Genomic DNA, 20,058 nt, shown 5'->3' on the forward strand with positions numbered 1-20,058 from the left:
GCAAGAACCCATACTGGAAGTTCCCAATGAAATGGAGCGTGCCTCAAGATCTGCTCCATGAAACACTGCCAGGTGCTTGCAGTCTGCCCGACTACATACGGCATGTCATCAGGGACTCCTGCCCCCTCCATCAGTGCCGTCGGGAGCCTGTTTGGCAGGACTCGTACTGTCAGCAGCCTCTTCTCCCAGTTGTCCCCTTCATCCAGCCACCGGGTTGCATGCTTTATGTGAGCCGCATAATAGTAAAGATCTAATCTAGGGGCCCTACTCATCATACTGCCGGTTCAAAGTGTTCAGAACCACTATGCTGCGACGACCAGCCTTATAGGGGACAACAGTTGAAGTGTAATAATTGAGAGTCCTCAAGCGCCACCTGTACCCCCGGTATCGAAAATTTACCATCTCCCAGCGCAACCCAAGACCAGGAAGTTGCTCCAAAGGTAGGGTAGCCAAGCGTGCCAGTGGGAAGGACAAAGATGTACGTCTGAGGCACAGTCCCGAATATGCACTGAAGTCCTCCATGAGCTGCAGCAGCCTATGTATCGCCTCATGAGGCGAGGTGACATAGAAGAGGGCATCATCTGCAAATAATGATATCACGTGAAGCGTCCCCACTGCTCAAGATCCCTATGTGCCCAAATCGCCAACTGCTCAATGGCCAGCACAAAGCGCAGTGGCGAGAGCAGGCAACCCTTGCACATGCCCCGCTCCAGCATCTACCCCTCAGAACAACTCTGGCCCACGTGGACTTGGACGCGCGCCGCAGTGTATGAGTTTGACCCAATGACAAAACCGTGGACTAAAACCCTCCGACCCCCGTACTTCCATTAGGCACCCTCAGTCAACCGTATCAAAGGCTTTTTCGAGGTCTATGGATACCAGGGCCAGTTCCTTTTCCCGGTGTTGTACCTCGTGCATGACATGGGTTAGCCACCATATGTTCATACCAGTATTACGGCAGGTATAAACCCACATTGATCCTCATTGATCAAGTGGGGCATGCATGGAGCCAAACTTGCCCAAATACTTTATGCAATACTTTGATGTCTGAGTTAAACATGGTGTGCAGGCGATAGGCTGCTGAGTCCTGCCCCCCCTGCTTTAAAAGCATACAAATCTCCCCTTCGTGCATGGTTGGGGGCAAGAGACCCTGCTCACTTGCCTCCTTGTACACCTGGAGTAGGGGCTGCACCAGCCTTGCCAAGTGCGTCTGGTACAATTCTGACAGAAATCCTTCCACGCCCGGCGCCTTGGCCCCAGGCAGTGCTCACAACGCCTCGGTGCCCTCGTCAACGGTCACTGGTGCTTCGAGCTCCCCGATCCTGAAGGTGGGAGGCACGTTAATAATACCCCCTGTAAGAATAGTACATAATGGCCACATAAGCTGCCTGATCCGCTGTATTTACTTTCTGTAAGTGCAGTCTCAACACTTCCAAGATTTCTCCCCTGGTATGTGCCAAGCACCCTTCTGCGTCTATCAAGCAGGTCGTTATGGGTATCTACTGCTCCTTCCGCAAAATCCAAGCCAGCAGTCGCCCAGATTTATCCCCCTCGACATGAAGCTGTTGGTGGTATTGACAAAGAGTGTATTTATCCAGTCTGTCCCATAAGCCTGTAATTGGCGTGCACAACGTTCTCTCACGTTCACCAGTAGCTGGGTGTGCTCGATCCCCTGCCTGATCCTCCGCCAGAGCGCTGTCCTCCCTCAATTCTCGTAGCAGCTCACAACCAACCCCGCACGCCAATCCCATACCCCCTCCCCGCATCCCTGCCTTCATCACTTCCCACTCAGTGGCTTTGCTACAAGTCCCCTCCCAATTAAAAGGCATGTACTCTGTTAGTGCCTGGCATAGGGTCTCCCTTCCACCCTGGTCGTGTAGCATGTGGGGGGGGGGGTGCAGTGTCCACCTTCGAGGATCCTGGATGGGGCCAATCCACTGCAACACACATCTCACCGGGGCATGATTCGTCAAAATCGGGCCAAATTAGTCCCTTCTGGAAAGGTGGGTGTTCCTGTCACCAACACCCTATCCAGCCTGCTATGTGTGTTATGGGTAGGGGAATAGCATGTAACTATCTTTTGGGTCGGGTGCCTTTCGTGCCAGGCATCCTGAAGGTCAGGTTAAAAAAAAAACTATGGTCGTCCGTGTTAGGGGCGTATGTGTTTAAGGATGTCACGGCCATCCAAAGAACCCCGCAGGAACATGTAGCGGTCATGGACATCTGCCTACATATAAGTAAGGGTAAAGCGTGTCCCAGGACCCTGTGCGCCCTCACTACAGCGAAAAGATCAGACAGTCCCCGGGGGCGCAATTGCTGGATCCTCTAGTTGGAAGCAAAATGAAACTGACACTTAAGCAGACCAATGAATATAGAGGACTGGCGGGCCCTGTGAGTATTTAAAATGTATATTAATTTCCCGGAATGCCATATAGAGTTCTCCATTTTTTCAGAATTGTCAGTTGTGCATTGTGGGACATGCAATACATAGAATAGCTATGGTCCGAGCCCTTTGAAAAGCTTTTGGGACAGCATGTAGAGGAAAGAGGTTAGTTCATGATTGACTATGATAATAAAGTTCCAACACATTTGTTTACCGATACCACAGTGTTGAGCCGGTCTACCCCACACGATTCAGGATGTTATAACTAAATGTCTCAGCATTCTTTTTCAAAACTTCTCCTTAACCTTTTGCTCTAGGCGGGATCTTTTTCATCCATGAGAGCTCGCTGCTGCAGCATCTTGCCGCCATCTGCGAGTGGGTCTTCGTCATTGACATCCTGGTTTTCTACGGCACCTTCACATATGAGTTTGGCGATGTGTCAGGTGGCACCATGATTGCTGCCATCCAGCTCTCGGGTGCCCGTGGTTGCAAGTCCCCCACCAGCAGCAGCACTTCCACGCACCTGAACTGTAACCCCGAGAGCATTGCCATGATCTGACGGCGGACTGGGAGGGGTGACCTCACCAAGGGCCACCTCCCCCAGACTAGACCATACATAGACTTTTAGTGATATTTTGGTTCTTCTTTTTACTCCCTGCAAAAAAAGTTTTTTTTCTTTTAAATAAGAAAGGTATTAGTGCAAAAAAAATATTCTATCTATATATATATATATATATGAAAAAGGCTGACAGACACAACTCACGTATTCATTTTCTACACACTGACTTGTCTTTTTTTATTATATAAACAGTAAATATATATATATTTATATCGTCGTACCAAATGGTCACTAGTTTGCCACATGGCTGGGGTGACACCTTTGATCAGTATTGGTCACTTCAGTTTTGTACACAACTTTCAGAAATCTACTTTGCTGGGAATGCTCGTAACTAGGGTAGGTGGATATGCTCTTTATTGTGTATTTTTTTTTTATTACTACCCTGGAGTGTTCCTACGTGGACTCTAGGCTTTCATATGCTTCAGGATCTGGGAATCCTAGGCTGTCCATCTCAGGTGGTGGTGCTTTACGGTGACCTGTAGGATTCACTTGAGCATTCGTAAACATATCTCAGAAAGTCCTGGTGATCTCAAAATGTGGGGTGGAGGAACCCGATCCTCACTAATTTCATTTTTTTAAATATGTGTTTTTCTTGGGCGTCTTGTCAACTAGTGTTAATAGTTAGAAACACTGCCAGTTCTTAGGTGCTGAATGGAAGGAGATGCAGAAAAATGATTTCAAAGTAATATATACATATGCCATTCATATTTGCGGCTGTCTCAACTGTAACTACAAAGCATTTAAACAGTTGCGATTGAAGAATATACTGATAGAAATATTTTTTTATTACACAGTAATGTAGATCTCAAACTGCATTAAGAGGCTCCATTCATTAAGTGGGTGCACAGATGGACATCTCTTCTCAGCAGAGGCGTCCAAGGAGTAGAGATGGGCATGCAGTAAGAACCCTTTCTGTAAGCAGTCTGCGCTGTACAAATAGTCAATATACATTCGGTAAATTTATCGCAGCCATAATAACTATTCAGCTGACCAGTGCTCTGTGTTTGTCTGGGGGAACAAACTTGGTTCCCCCCTTTTTTTTAAATTCCCATTTGTTTTAAACTCCCATTTGTTTTAAACTTGCAGTGCAGTGGCGAAACTGAATAGATTCTTCAAAAATTGTCCCTTATCAACCAATGATGTTGAAGGAACTTTAAACGAAAATATTATGAAAAAGAAACGGAGCCTTCAACAAATGAGGGATAGCAGCTGCAAGGCAAGTGCCAACGCTGCTCTAATTTTTAAGCAACTTTTTCCAAATTATTTGTTGCAAGCTACATCTGATGTCAAAGGAAACCTAAAACAGTAAAAAGGTGGTGGTCAGGATCTTATTTCAAGAGATATGGGTACTTCATGGATCATTAACATTCAAGCTGGACAAGGGTAACAGGTGGGCTTTTGAGATTGTGAATTGGTCCCTAGTTTCACTTGGGAATACTTGGACATACAAAAGGCAAATAAAAGGCATGTTGTGAATTTTGTACACCAGCTCCCTTGGCCCTGCTGCAGCAGAGGAACTGAGGATGGGTTTTTAGATTGTGATTTGGGAGCTTATGTATTTGTATTTCCCCATAGACACAGATTGGGTAAAGCCATTTCATACGCTTTACAAATACAACACATTTACATTTACATTTACATACATAAGGGCTATCATTCTAAATCTGAAAAGAGTGTGATGTACTCCATGCAGAGTGTGCTTTTTCTGAAGTAGTCTATGACAGCAGAAATCGCCCCTTATCTTGGGTGCAGTAATAAGTACTAATGGATGTGCTTCTGCACCACTAAGTACCATTTCCGCGTGAGGATTGACACTGTCAGGCCACAGGGAAATGCTGAGAAGGTCCATTATTGCATGCACAGATATGGTAGGACCCGGGCATCAAATGTCAAATGGGCATTGTAAGTGTCTGACCTAACTTCTTGACATATGTGAAGGTTATGTAGTAACTCCGCGGTTATATGGAGTGTGAGCTGTCTCACAACCCAACGTTGTTTGTTTACATATCAGGCTGCCAGAGTTCTTAGTTCAGAAATTGAGAACACCAGCCTCTTCACAAAAACAAACGTTGCCAGCTGCTCATTCACTGTTTGAGTTCCACGAACTCCCAGCTGCTGGATAGTTCCCATATAGAGGACTGGTCGATACTATGTCAAAAGGTGGAAAAATGCCTTTTCTAAAGGGCCTTTTATTGAATCTTTGATGTCCCTCCAAAGGATGCTGCTACTCTGCTGATTACATGTTTCTTATTTTATGAACAGCATAGCGTTTTACAAAACAAAAAGAAGTGTGATCAGGCAAAGCTTTCGGAACACATTAAAATAGTTCTACTTTTGATAAACACCAGCTAATCGGCAGGATCTGATTATTAATTACCCTATGAAGACCGTGTGTCTTGGTATCAGCCCTCTAGATCTCTTAGATCTGCTGCGCTATCCAAAGTGAAGGTTCCCATTGTCAAGCGCGCCAGAGCAGGAGGTCGGTCCTTCCGTTATCTAGCTCCTCGTGCCTGGAATGACCTCCCGATCTCTTTAAGACAGGCTTCTAGCCTGCTGTCCTTCCGAAAGGCCCTTAAAACATGGCTTTTTCCATAGTCCGCTGCTGCTGTTTTATAGGTGTGTTGCATGTCCCTTCAGTGTTATGTTTCTCCCTCTTCTGGTGGGTACCTTCAAAAAAGCGCCGGGATGCTCCAAACGGAGTGGCCGTGCGCTATAGAAGCATAAATATAACATAACATAACATAACAGTAAATTCTTAAAGCACACCTTTGATCATTGAAATATTGGTGCGAAATCCACTTAGAAATTAAGGATAAAGATACACTGTATTTTCGAAGTATCTCTGACAGGTGTTTGTACAGTGACACCATCATGTATGATATAATTGAACACCTAAAGCTGTCTTTCCTTTGATGCATCAGGTTAGCGGCTTTGTCTTGTGACCCTCTGATTGGTTACGTTCTCCATACATTTTTTGGACTGTTTTATAGGGAGAATAATCCTAGTGGAGAAGGGCTGGGTAGTGTTTGGCATGGTAAGAGTGGCAGGGTGGGGAGAGCAGGAGAAATGTGTAGGGAGTTTCGCTGCAGTGTAGTGGAATCTTCAGGCATCCAGCAGCATCACTAGTTACACAGTTGTAAGAGTTCTGTTCTTATGACACAGCAAAGCAAACCCTCCTCCAAAGTTCTTTCACCTTTATCTCAAAGAATATGCAATTCTCTGTGATGCCTATAGCCCCATTGATCCTGACAACACCTAGTTACCCAACAGTTACTACCCCCTGCCGACCCCCTCACCCCCTCCCCCGGTCAGGTGTCACCCTTCCTGTGACATACTGGTTGTTTTACACTTTGCCAAGAACTTCTTTCCTTATTAATAGAGGGTCTGCAGCCATGGACACATTGCTACTTCAATCACATCTTTTCCCAGAGAGAGTTGGCATGTGAAGGGTGAACAACTTAAGTATGAAGCCTGTTACAGTTGGGAGACTTGGAAAGTGCCCAGTAATGTGACGTTTTCTGGAGAAAGAGGTGGTGCCAGACTTTGTGTCTTTCTTACAAGTGTGTGGGAACGGATGTACTGATTTTCTGACCTCTTTCTAAATGCACCCAACTAACCGAATGACCTCTACCCTCCTTTTTAACTTTCACAAGCTGCTCTTAATTTACAGTTTTCAAATTGGAATATGTTTTGTTTTTGGAGGGGGATGCATATTTGTGTATTCTCACTGGGTGCCAGACCAAATGATTCTTTCAGCTGGCACCCCTAACTTGCCAAATCACATTTCAGTGTTGTTTTTCAAGGGAAAACTTAAATAAAAAAGAATTTTTAAAAACAAGCTGAGTAGACTCTGAATAACAAAATGTGCTGCCTTTGTGCTTGGAGTGACCTTTCTTGTTGACCAATCTCTGAACTTTCAGAATTTGGACTGTTTTAGTCTCTTTGCACTTGCAGTGTATGGCTTTAACAATGGGTCTCCAACCTTTTTTTATAACCAGAGCTACTTCTGATCATTGACAATAGTCCAGAATTACTTGTGGCTTTTGACCATTGTTGCAGTAGTTATTACATCAAATGCAATAACAGATGTGGCCACACCTTGCAGGATTACTAGTAGTGACCACCAATTTGTATTCCAGAATATTGAGTGACAAAATATCTTCATGCCTGTATATCATATCCAGAATATTGACTGATTATATCATGTAAGTGTGCGTGTGTGTGTGTGTGTGTTTGTGTGTGTGTGTGTATATATATATATATATATTGACTTGCATATAACTTTGGCGTTGTTTGACAAATCTTTACAAATTTTGCCCCAAAAAGTGTCAAGTTAGGTCTTGATGTGCATGGAAAGTTTCGGTGCGACCTGTCAAGTGGGGAGTAAGAAAAAAAAAAAAGGAGGGGGGGGGGGTAAAAAAAAAGTGTGTTTTCCCGTTTTAATTTCCAAAGGGGCTTTGAACACAATTACAGTCTGAACCGCTGAACGGAATTACACTGTATTTGGCAGAAAGGTAGATTTTGTTTTGCAGATCACTCTTGCAGTTATTTGGTGTAAATCTGTTCAGTTAGTTCTCAAGAAATTAAACAAAATTTTAATTTGTATAGCTGTGATTGTGACTACTTCCCGAATAATAAGCTTGTGCAGAGATCTACAGAGCTCTGATTGGCTGCCAACACCACAACTAGGACATGTTGGCAGCCATCTTGGGACTCTGCTTCAGCCGAGTCCCAAAACCATATGCAGAAAAAAAAGAAAACCCTGACCCTCTAGCTCTGGGGTTCCAGAGAGACCCCTCCGGGACAAAAAAAGCAATTTTACTTTTGAATTCATTGTGAATATTCGCAAATATCACCATGATTTGAGGGGCAAAAAACCAAGAGAGGGGGCACACGGCCCCGCTCTCAAGCTTAATTATGCCCTGGTGCCACCATCTTCCCAGGGCAGTTTTAAAAATGCGGGTGGTGCTCGGGGCATCCTCCCCCGGGCCCTGGGTACCACCGCCTCAGGGCTACATACAAAAACTAAAATGGGGAGATGTGCGGACCCCCTCCACCACGGCCCCGGGGGCTGCCACCTCTTAGGGGCAAAAATACACATTAATGAGGTGGTCCACATGTCCCCCTGGACTCGAGGTCTGCCACCTCCCGGGGCTTCTATTGTTTCTAAGAAGGAGGGTGTGGCCCTGGGGACCTCCACCTATCCGAGGCAAGCCCTTGAAAATCAAATGAGGGCAATATTGCCCCCTCCTGGACCCATACATGGCCTTGGGGATCTCCACACCACTGGACCAGCTTCTGATAAGTTGAGGGGTGCCAACCCCCAGGACATAGCTGTCTGCTTTTTCTTGGCAGGAGTTGTGACAGCTCCCAAATATATAATTTGTAAATATAGATGCCCTGATCTTAACTCAAGTGAAAAGAGAGGGGTCCCAGTAGCAATGGAACTTGTAAACACATGAATGAAAAATAATCAAAGAAACATGACTTGAGTCCACACTGTTTACTTCACAATGGGAATGCGTATTTAAATATGCTGTATTAGTATACACAATAATAAATCGGTAATTTACATGGTGCCCCAAAGACAGGAAGGGGTTGGAGGTAGTGGTGGTTGTGGGGAAATGGTGAGGGAAAAAGTGAAAATTCGAAAGTGACAGTAAAATCAACAGTTGTCAATCATTTAACAATGTTACACACTATGTACAATGAAATGAGACCAAAATGTTCATTAGATTATTCAAAGAACGCCATACTCCAAGCAGTTCAATTAATGAAAATAGTAGGGAGTAGAGTTGACGATGGAAAGTAGACGTATGTCGACGTTTCGACCCTTTAGAAGTGCAGATATCAGTGGTTATCTTGCTGTAGGGTCTTCATCAGGACTGGAGGGGCACACACCCTATTTGGTATATAAAAATATTTTGTGAGTACGGGAAACAAGTCCCTGTAGATAGTTGTACATAGGCAATATAGCACATCACCCCATGGTGGGTAGAAGTCAAGGCACTGGTTAAAGTCCCATACAGTATATAGGGACAGTGATATATGTAAGAATACATTGAATTAGACTAGGGTCAAATAAATTGGAGGTTGACTAGTTATTGGCGCGTGGAGATAGGCCACAGTGAACAAGGTGGGCAGTTGTACGCGACTGCTCAATATTGAGACCGCGTTAGTGAGTGGCCCAGGCAACAATAGGGCTAAGGATTGTAAAGCGCCTACATACAGCACAATTTGAGAGTCGTTGTATGACTTACCACAGATGTGGTAGAAACAGGACCGAGTCTGGTAAGTAAAACGTGTCCCGGATGGATCTGTGGAGTGAATATATCCAAAATATGAAGCACTAAATGGCTACTGAATAATAGGTGATCGGGGATAATGGTAAAGGCAAAACTCACCGTCGTTTGCAACAATAGTTGTAAGTACGTTGCTGGTATGGATCCGGGTTACAGTTACCCTGGAAAGTCGACTCTACAAAATTGAAACGGAGGTGCATTGTAGTAAACTGGAGAGAGTGAGAATTACACGAGCAAAACGGATGGACATGAACTCACCCGGTAGCCGTCGTGAGTAAACGTCCGGCTTGGAGATTGGTCCGTGTCGATGTGGATCAGGGTAAAGAATACCCGCAATTATAGAATCTGGAAAATTCAAGCGGACGCAAAATCAATTAAACTAAATCAAATGAGGGCAATATTGCCCCCTCCTGGACCCATACATGGCCTTGGGGATCTCCACACCACTGGACCAGCTTCTGATAAGTTGAGGGGTGCCAACCCCCAGGACATAGCTGTCTGCTTTTTCTTGGCAGGAGTTGTGACAGCTCCCAAATATATAATTTGTAAATATAGATGCCCTGATCTTAACTCAACATCTATATACCTTGAAGATATATATAAAATAAAGTGCTACGTGGCCATTTTTATTTTCATGATTGTCCTGGGACTACATTAACCAGCATGCTATGGGTAACGCCCACATGGGCGGTAACAATCATGAAAATAAAAATGGCCACATAGCACTTTCCTGCTGTTTTGTTTATTTTTGTGCAAGCCAGTGATCAAGAGCCAACTGGGCTCGAAACGCGTATGGCAGTTTGCAGGTGAAATGGCAATGGGAGCGCTGTGCTGATACTGCTGGGGGCTGTGTGCTGTTTCCCTTCCACGAGTGATGACTCCACGTGGGCAACCTGGTTTCTTTTATGTAAAGCGGCTAGTCTGGCCGCAGGAGGAGTCCCGCCGCATATTTTGCGGATCCAGCGCTCGATACCATGGACGCTTGTTGGAGTGGAGGGGGCCTGACCCCTGGAATGAAATTGGTGTCAATACGGCGAAAACCATTTACCATTTCCAATGACTATAATTTTCTAACACTATTCCACTTGGTGTTTATTTTAACGAGGACAGCAGCACTTACGCAAAGGTTTTGTATTTAAGACCAGTTATCCTGAGGACTACATTAACCAGCATGCTATGGGTAACGCCCACATGGGCGGTAACAATCATGAAAATAAAAATGGCCAGATAGCACTTTCCTGCTGTTTTGTTTATTTTTGTGCAAGCCAGTGATCAAGAGCCAACTGGGCTCGAAACGCGTATGGCAGTTTGCAGGTGAAATGGCAATGGGAGCGCTGTGCTGATACTGCCGGGGGCTGCGTGCTGTTTCCCTTCCACGAGTGATGACTCCACGTGGGCAACCTGGTTTCTTTTATTTATATATATATATATATATATATATATGTATGTGTATATATATATATATATATATATATATATATATATATATATATATATATATATATTCACGATAAATGCATGTGGAGTTGCAAATGTAAATAAAAATCTACTTTCCTAAAAGTAAAGTAAAGTCCACATTTGTAAAGCGCACAATCACCCGTAAGGGTCTCTAGGCGCTGGGGGGCCGTCGGGAAGATTAAGCGAGCTATTGCCCAGAGTCACATGGTGCTGGGCTAACCTGCCGCCGGAGCCGGGGATCGAACCGTGGTCCCCAGATTCCAGCGTCAGTCGCCCTGGCCGCGGCGCCACACCTCTCCCACAAATACTTACCTTTGTGATATTGTATTAGTTGATATTCGGGATCCAATATTTTGGCTGGACGATATTTAAAACTCAATATTGTAGCAGAACACAATTCGCCCTAACGCATAAGATGGTCACTTAAAGCAATGTCTGGAAAAACCTGATTGATATAAAATGCCTCCACGTGACTAATGAAATAACAGCTACAGCAGAAAGTGCTGACTGGCACAAAGTAATTACTAGCAGCTATACATGTCCTCAACTCACTTTGAACTATCATTCAAAGTTGAATGTTTTTAGGATTTTTAATCAAATTTATTTCAAAACATCAACATATATGTTTCTTAATATACATGTTTTTCTATTAAATATGTACTTCCCATACTGGGTTAACACATTCAAAATATTGTTTTTGTCTGAAAAACGTGTTTTTGTGTCTCAAAAATCAATTTTTATGCATGGTCCCTAAATTTCAGCTTCTGATTTTGTAGTGTAGTTCCTATTATCCCAATAGGCTCTGCGCATTGGAATAATACCTTCAATAGTATAGGCCTAGACCAGACGTTAACTAGGTCTACTACTGTCGATATTAGACTTAAAGTTTTGGGTTTGCCAGCTAGCTCAGAGTTCACTAGAAACTTTCTCGAATAGGCAAGGAGGAGTTGAACCTCCCTGGATAGACAAGAAGGGATTTAGTTTCTGACAACCATAGAACATGACAACTTTGCTCTCCCCTAATGAAGAGTGTATCTCTAGAGTCGTGTGAAAACAAAAGACGACTTATTTTACTCAGTCAGTACGTGCATTCTTAGTCTCACCAGATTGTAGAGAAAAGGAAGAGACGGGCGTGTTCAATAAAAGATGTTATTTATTGATCAGTCTCTTTTCTCATACAAGAGAAATGGATCGATATTATTGCAATACTTATGGTTAAGTAAAGTGCATACATTAAAAGCAGAAGTATAAAATAATACTGTAAAAACATTGATATGGTTTCTAAGCCATATGATGGTTTAAAATGGATAAAATAGATACATACACATATACATTTGACTAATCGTACTCAACTGGTGTTTCTAACTACGCCTACCCCAGATGTACCTGACCTAAGCCTAATACGTGGGCGGGAATAGAAAGTAGCAGTTTAAGTTAAGTTTGTTTTGCCAAGTGACTGATTAAAGAATTCTCTGTGAGGGGTTATTCAGTTCTGTACCTGGAATCTAGGATGAATGAGGGATGGTATCTCTCGTCTCTGGTCTCGATATTCCAGGCTGCCTGCGAGGGCTACCCGGAAGCGCCGGAGCTGGATTTCTCGGCAGGAGAAAGCAGCGTCAGGAAGGCGGGGCTGCGCCAGCGGGGTCTGCTCTGCTCTGGGCTTCGGCAAGTCTGGCTGCTCCGATCTCGTCACCACCGCGTGTGTTTGCATAGGGCAATATCGGTAATATTTATACCTTTAAGGTGCCGAGATTGACGTAAGGATGGACATAGATACGTCAATAAGGATGTCATACGACCTGGTCGTTAGCACATTCTTTTGCTGAAGTTCTCGGTGAAATCAAAACAATGGCCGCAGGGTTTTTCCCAGGTTGTCATAGGTTTGATTTGTTTTGAGAACTCCGTATGCCTTATCAGGGGCTGGAGGAATATCGCTTGTCTAATTAGATGGCAAGCGTTATGACCTAATCAGATAACACGTTCCTGTGCCGTAGTGTGGCTTAATCAGATAACGGTTCCTGCATCATGGGGGCTTTCTGCATCACGGGATGGCTGCTAGTTAACTTGTTAACCAGAATAGGGTCAGGAATAGGGGGATCGATACAGAACCTATAGGAATACATCACACCCACTCCACGCTAACTATGGACATATTTACGAATCTATGCATAGTAAAACATACTGTAGAGTATCGTGTATACCTTACCACCCCAAAATACATAAAATGCATTTTGAAATTATCAAATATACGGGAAAAGCAGTCACATGTAATATATGCACTCAAGCTGTAGAATAATGCTAAAGTAATCACGCATATCTATACATTATCACTAATTTGTATATGAGAATTTACACATGAAATGGCTCTTAATACAGAAAAAAGTTTCGAGACCATTCCATCACAGAATAAAATAATTATGAACATACCAGCGGGCAGCTAATGTCTATAAAGTATCTAAAAATAGAAATGTTAGTTCTCTAAGAATAGTTCTTACTTTAAGCAGAAGATAAGTGTCCCGAAAAATATGTAGAAATATTTTGGGGCTGCTGAAAAAAATTGCTGTCCGTGAACTGGAGGGAAAATTGTTCATGGTATTTTGCTATTCTAGTTGAAGGCCAAATTCAGGGAACGCCGTGTGCGAGCTTGCTCAAAAGTCTCTATTTCTGCTCTGGTGAGAACATCATATCATTTAGACTGTCGAAAAAGCTGTCAACAGCTTCCTGGGAGAGTTCCACTAACTCGGAAAAAGATGTAACCATGCATTCGTGCGCATGATTGTCTCCATTGACGTATTGATTAGTATTGCTGACCGAAGGTCGTACCTGATCAATGCTGCTTTCATCTTGAACTTCACTACCCCTTAATCGTAGTGGTGAAGCTTCCACGAATGCCGTCATCAGGATTGGTAGCCGTTGAGGGCAGCACAAAGCATGAGCCTTTATTGGACTCAACAATGTTTCTGCATCCATTGGCGCATCTGATTGTAGCGTCAGACAGGTGTCTAACACGCATTCTTCTCCGCATAGCAAGCACCTTAATACAGGTAAAACACATCGTTGCCACATTGGTCGAAATGAAAGAAACCAAGTCATGTTCAGGTCTCTAAGCCGGGATAGTCCCAGGATTTTTGATATCCGGTCCCGGTATCCAATGGCTAGGATTGTTTCTTCCCTTGTCGCAGGTGTTTTGTCTGTGACATGGTTTGCCATAACGAAATATAAGGACCAAGAATAGGATTCCTGCAATTAGTCCCAAAATGAGGGGAAGTCCGCCAAAAATCGAATGGACGAAATCTGGAAAAATACCCAGTATGGCTTTGAATGGTGTTAATGCCATCGAAAATACTGTCTTAAATACTTTTGAGACTCCACTGGTATCAGAAATATTTAAGATTTCATTCAGGATTTCTGCGAAATGTATGGGGGAATTAGTTGATAACAATGAGTGAATCTCTGCAGTCGTCCTTGCGACTAGGAGATCATACGTTTCTTTTGATGACGTGAGCCTGGTCGGCGTCTGAAGAAGCACTGTTTTCATTCTGCTTAAAGTATCTATTCGAATAGAAGTAATTTTCAAGTTGGGCCATGCCCTTGCCTCCCTGTCTGGAAGGGAGCTGGGGAACAATAAGCGTCCACAGCACTTGACCTTCGCAGTCGTAGTTATGAGATAAGGAGTCCCGGGCATAAGACTACAACATCTGCGGTCCACAATTAGGACGTAACTCCCATTATAGAGTCTTTGAAAGAATGGTTCTATCTCTGTTGCAGGTGCGCCTAGCTGGTGACATGAAAGGTTATTGGAGTTCCCTTCACAGGCTCCATGCAAACTAATTCCATTACACAGAAGTGTACCGCTCAGTGACATCGCACAATTATTGCCACCAAGAAACACTTTCTGTCCTTTATTACTGACACATGCATGTGAATAGGGCAAGTTCCATGTTGTTTTAATGTACGCTTTTCCCAATTTTTCGTACATGCCAGCCGGTATATATTTTTGGCAGTATTGAAACCTGAAGGTAGATATTGGAATATTAATTATCCCATGTATTATCCATTCACTGACAGGTCGTTCTGACATTGTCACTGGTAATCTCTCGAGTTTCTCAATGCTCAGGATTGTATAATCAGCACCCTTTTGTGCCATACTGATTTGTTTATCAGTAAGGTTAAAGATATTGAATAGTGACGTTGTGTTGATTAAACGCCAAGGCACATAGCCTGAACGCAGATTTTGTAACGTCCAGCCTAGCTGTACAATAGAACGCAATTGGGACTGACCGTGTTGTAACAACAGTAAGTCTTGCGATAATATGTCGATTGCTGAAGACACAATGCTGTCCAGAGAAAAAATTCTGGAGGACAGAGTCATTAACCCATTGTCCACTACAGAAAGTGATTTTTCCAAATTAATACGGTCAATTTCCCGTATTCTTTCTGCTGTCTCAATTTGAGTCACCTTCCAGGCCTCGTTGTATGCTGCATATACAGAGGCTGCTATGAAACGTTTCTGACGCTGTTTGCGCGGTCCCATAATGAAATCACGCAAGTCAGCACCATCAATAAGTAAAGTTAGATGTTGCTTGATTTCTGCCAGTGTGGAAGTTTGTAGCCATTGAAGGCATAATTTGCCCACACTGTAGGTGGTTATTATTCCTGGGTGTTGTCTTTGGGAATATCTAGGGTCTGGCCTGGTCATTTTGAACCCCTGTGTTTTGTTCAGGAATCTGTCTTGACAGTTATTAGTATCTGTGGGCCAGATCAACCACTTTTTCCAATCAGGATGTGTTCTGTTTTGGTTTAATACATAATTTACGTCTATCTCTTCATCTGTAGAGCTATTGCTGTTCATTGTTGGTTTTGGAATAGACGGTTTATTTAAGTCTTTGATTTTGGCTAGGCCGAGACAGGTAGTTTGTTGAACAGTGTCATTTAAAAATATAATTTGTTCTGGGATCATGCAGGCTCTAAACAAAGATTCTATACCCTGTACTTGCCATTCTTTTGTACCCCAAACACTCTTTACTTCAACGTTTTTGTCCCAATAATCAAAACCAAAAGTATTCATTTGTTCAAAGAATGAGTCTGAATATATCAATTTCGTGTTTGTTATCATGGTCTTTGTCCCTGTCTTATTTGACAATTTGAAATAAAATGTTTCAGCATTACTTGTGTTAAAACCTGAAAAGTATGAATATTTGTCATAAACGGTTCTTGAGCTTCCTTTTGGAGGGGTTGCACAATGTTCCCATTGATTATAATTTAAAACATTTCTAGGTTGTGCAGATCTATGTAGAAAATGGTTACCATAGTGGTTATAACAGTACATACTATCATAATTTGTCGAACCCTGCAAATAATCATGTTTTGTAAATTTAGCAGACATCACTAAGTCAGACATCATATTATTTATACTTTCAAAGTCCCAATCATCAGCAAATGAGCTTGCTTTTACAAAGTCACTCAACGAGATCTTAATTTGGTGTGGATATTTCAGGATTTCAACCGGACCATAAATTTCGTAGTCAGTGTTGTCCCATGCTACCCCACCCGGTATAGGATTGGCTGTGAAGTTGACTGAAGAAAGTTCTCTTTTCTCGACGTGTGAAGATGTGTGTGGTTTGAGGATCAAGTTGATTTTCTGACTTGCTGTGTCCATTTTAGCATATTTTCCCTCAATGAAGCGTCCCAAAGTTAGTACCATGATGAGCCAAAGTATGAGGATAAATGCACCAAAGCCCACCCAAAATTCAATCCATGGAGAAATCAGATATGTTTCTTTCAGTTGTTTCAAAAGTACTTTAACTTTATCTTTAAAGGTTTTTGTTGATGGCTGTGTTTTTGATTCACTTAGGTCTTCAGAGGAATCATCGAAGTTTATGAAGTAGCCGGATGCAGTTCTGTCAATTGTTCCAATTGCTTCAGGATTACTGTTTCTTGCATAGTCGTTTGTTACTTCATTATAGATTGGTGTATCTCTGCTAAATGTTTTTATTTGGGTTTTCAGAGGTCTAAGTTCCATTGCATTGTTGCATAGTCCTTGTTGTAGTTCTGTAGGCGTTTCGAATGTGATTAGCCTCTTAGATTGAACCTCTGTGTTTGTAGCAAATCTTGGTGTTCTACTACTTATCGGGAGTCCACTTGGCCTACTATTTGTTATCGGCCACATGATTGTGGTTTTACCAGGTCGATGGATACAACTCGGTTCTCCTTTTTACCAGCAAGCGGCGGTAGTACAACTGATCTTGTCCCGTTGATAGACAAGACAGGAACTGCTTTTCTGTAAGAAGGCCCAAATTCCTTCTTTACCGCGATCTTTTCTCTGACTAGATCCCCGACTTTTGGAATCCAGACAGGTCTGGCTGGGACAGGTGGTGGTTCTTCAGTGGTTGTTGGCTGCTGTTTCAACTTTATGTTGCTCAGGTCTTTTCTTGTTTCGTTTAAGTCCTGCAAAATAGCCAAACGATCTTTGATATCAAAGCATTTTTCCTTCACCACTGAAGTCTGACTGTCGAGGTCTAAGACTAACATCCTAGTTCCAAATAATAATTCGTACGGACTGAATCCCTTCAGAGAATTTCTTGGCATGTTATTTAGACTACGTTGGACACTTATTAGATGTTTGACCCACCCAGCTCCCGAACCTAATATCCTTTCTGTTATAGATAGCTTTATGCCTTGGTTTTTTCTTTACACCATCCCGTATCCCTCAGGAAGGAAGTGAGAAGAGTCCCGCTGTGCTATGCTCATTTGGCCATGTTTCCCCTCAGGCTGGAGGGCTAGAGTGAAAACTATGGTCAAACGTAGCATGCTTCTAGCGTATATGCCATTTAGACTCGCAAATCTTTGTATAACAGTCCAGACGTCAGCCGAGTGCTGGTGATCTACATTATAAGTGGAAACTAGCCTGTATATGTTAATCGGACGCTTTGCTTTTTACTGTTGATTTTTTCTGGAGTGAAACGACACGGTATTACACCGTTTCTCTCACCACTGCGATTTCTGTTACAGTTTGGGCAGTTCTTTACAAACATGGTATGATGCAGGCTCATGCCTGGCCACCAGTACCTTGATTGTATTTCTTCCAGAGAATCTTTTAGTTTGAGGTGTCTGAGACCCTCGCCCATATGTGCGTCTGCTATTAACAAGGTTCTCCTGTCCATGTTTGGAATCACTCTATCCCCCACTCCAGGGATTCGAGCAAAAGGGACGGAGTTTGCATCGATTATGTATGTATAATTGAGTGGATAGTTGATCGGTAGCGCTGAGCAGTCGCCTTTTGATGACGTTTTCACCGCCAGCACTGTTTCACCGTCAATATACTTCACTGTACGCTTTTTTTGACCTACGGAAGCCGATTTAGTTGCTACCGCTGTGGCTGTCTCAGCCAATGAATTCCCTGCAACGTGAACGCCATCACGCTGATGACTCAGTGAGTGTGTCACGTGAGTCTTTGGTAGTTCTTTTTGTAAAAGAGCTATTTGTTCCCAAAGCAGTTTCTGCTTTATTGTTGCATCTGTGTCATCTTTGTAACCGTTTTGAATCCATGTCTGCAAATCGTTGTTATATGATTTGACGCAGTAATATGAATCGGACACTATAAGTGTCGGGAATTCGCGATCCGCATTATCTAGCGCCATTTTCAATGCCATTATTTCAGTCTGTTGTTCTGAATTAGTTTCTACTGAGTGTGTTTTTGTTAATAGAGGTCTTAGTTTACCTCCGCGCCACACTTCTTTTGTAATCTCACATGTTGGGTTGTATGCTTGTTCTCCCCAAACGGAGGGTTGAGCATGTCCGTCTGTATAGATTACACAAGCGTATTGTCGTAAGGGCAGAATGTCGATAGGCAGAGGGAATGTTCTTTCATATTCTAGATTTTTCAATTCCTTTAGTTCTGGATCAAAGTAGTAGTATACTTTGTCCGTTGTAATTGAATTCACCCATTGTATCCATTCCGGATTCAATGTTGTTGTTGGTAAATTACACGGTGTTATTAATGCCTCAAAGGCTGATTCTGCTGTTCTGACTGTGATGTGTCTACCGTCCGCTTGATATTTTTCTCTAGCTATTGCGGTTTGAACTGCATGAACAATGTTTTCTTTATTGCTGAATTTCTTTTCAGCTTCTGTGTACAAGTGTGATTTGAATGCAATTGGTACCTTTTCTCCCTCATTAGAAGTCAGGTATGTGAATCCGCATCTTCCTGGGATGACTCGAATCACAAGATTGCGTGTGTTATCACGTGTTTCTAATTTTGTTTTAATTAACATGTCTGTTTGTAAGGATCTCAAAATTTCTGTGTGTATTTGAGTCCAATTGGTTCTTTTAAAATCTGGTTTTATTAGATCATAAAGGGGTTTGACCCTTTCTGCGTAATTTGCAATGTATGTTCTTCCGAAATTTAGGAAGCCTAGAATTGACTGTAGGTTTTTTAGTGTTCTAGGTGCTTGGAGTACGGCACATTTCTCTAGGAAATTGTCAGCCAGGCTTTTGCCTTCACTTGATAATTCATATCCTAAGAACAGGACTGTTCGATGGGCAATTCTCGATTTTTTTAAAGTTGAATTTGTAACCCTCTGCTGCGAACCCAAGTATTATGGTGTTCACTCTCTTCAAGTGAGTATCCAAGTCATCATCTGTTTGTAGTAATTCTGTTACTCTCGCTGAGAATACCCCTGGGCTATTCTTGTACCCCTGGGCTAACCGACAGAATTGTTTTTGAGTGCCATTTATTGAGAACGCAGACAAATATCTGCTCTCTGGTGCTATGTTTTGACAAAAGAATCCATTAGAGATGTCTAATGTTGTTTTGTATTTTTTGCGCACTATGTTATTCATTAGTGCAGCACTAAGCGAGTTTTGCACTGCAAAAGTTTTGCAACATGAGTTAAGGTGTCGGTAATCCAAAACTAGACGATATGAATTGTCTGGTTTGGAGACCGGAAACAAAGGGTTGTTCATTTGTGAGGTGCAAGTTTCAATCACCCCCTGGTATTCTAATTGATCTAGGATTTCTTTTACCTGTTTTTTAGCTTCTTGCTTAATTGGGTACTGCCTTTGTGCAGTAGGTTGTGATTTTAACTGGATTTTGTGAGGAGGAGAGTCCTCATCCCATCCTACATGATTTTTATATAAAGCAGGAGCTTGAGCTACTGCCCACTTTCTGGCAAGTGTGTATTTTTTATGAATTGGGATATGATTTGAGAAGGCAGGCATAATTATTTCTTCGCCATGAGGGCACTCCCTGACAAACTCTGGTGGCCAGTCTTTTTCAGCTAGAAGGATGTCATAGC

At 42.8% G+C, this 20,058-nt stretch overlaps 1 protein-coding gene across 2 annotated transcripts in view; it reads left to right on the plus strand.

Annotated features, from left to right (window-relative positions):
• The window catches only part of TMEM150A (transmembrane protein 150A), a 53,831-nt gene extending 48,430 nt beyond the window's left edge, over positions 1 to 5,401 (plus strand). For both annotated transcript variants that reach the window (XM_078666878.1, XM_078666877.1), the window contains one exon: positions 2,701 to 5,401. In XM_078666878.1, coding sequence (XP_078523004.1) covers positions 2,701 to 2,942 — 242 coding nt within the window. In that variant the 3' untranslated portion in view covers positions 2,943 to 5,401. The remainder of the gene's footprint in view (positions 1 to 2,700) is intronic.
• Positions 5,402 to 20,058: the final 14,657 nt, after the last annotated feature.

This window comes from Lissotriton helveticus, chromosome 11, assembly GCF_964261635.1.
Source record: "Lissotriton helveticus chromosome 11, aLisHel1.1, whole genome shotgun sequence".
Classification (NCBI taxonomy): Eukaryota; Metazoa; Chordata; class Amphibia; order Caudata; family Salamandridae; genus Lissotriton; species Lissotriton helveticus.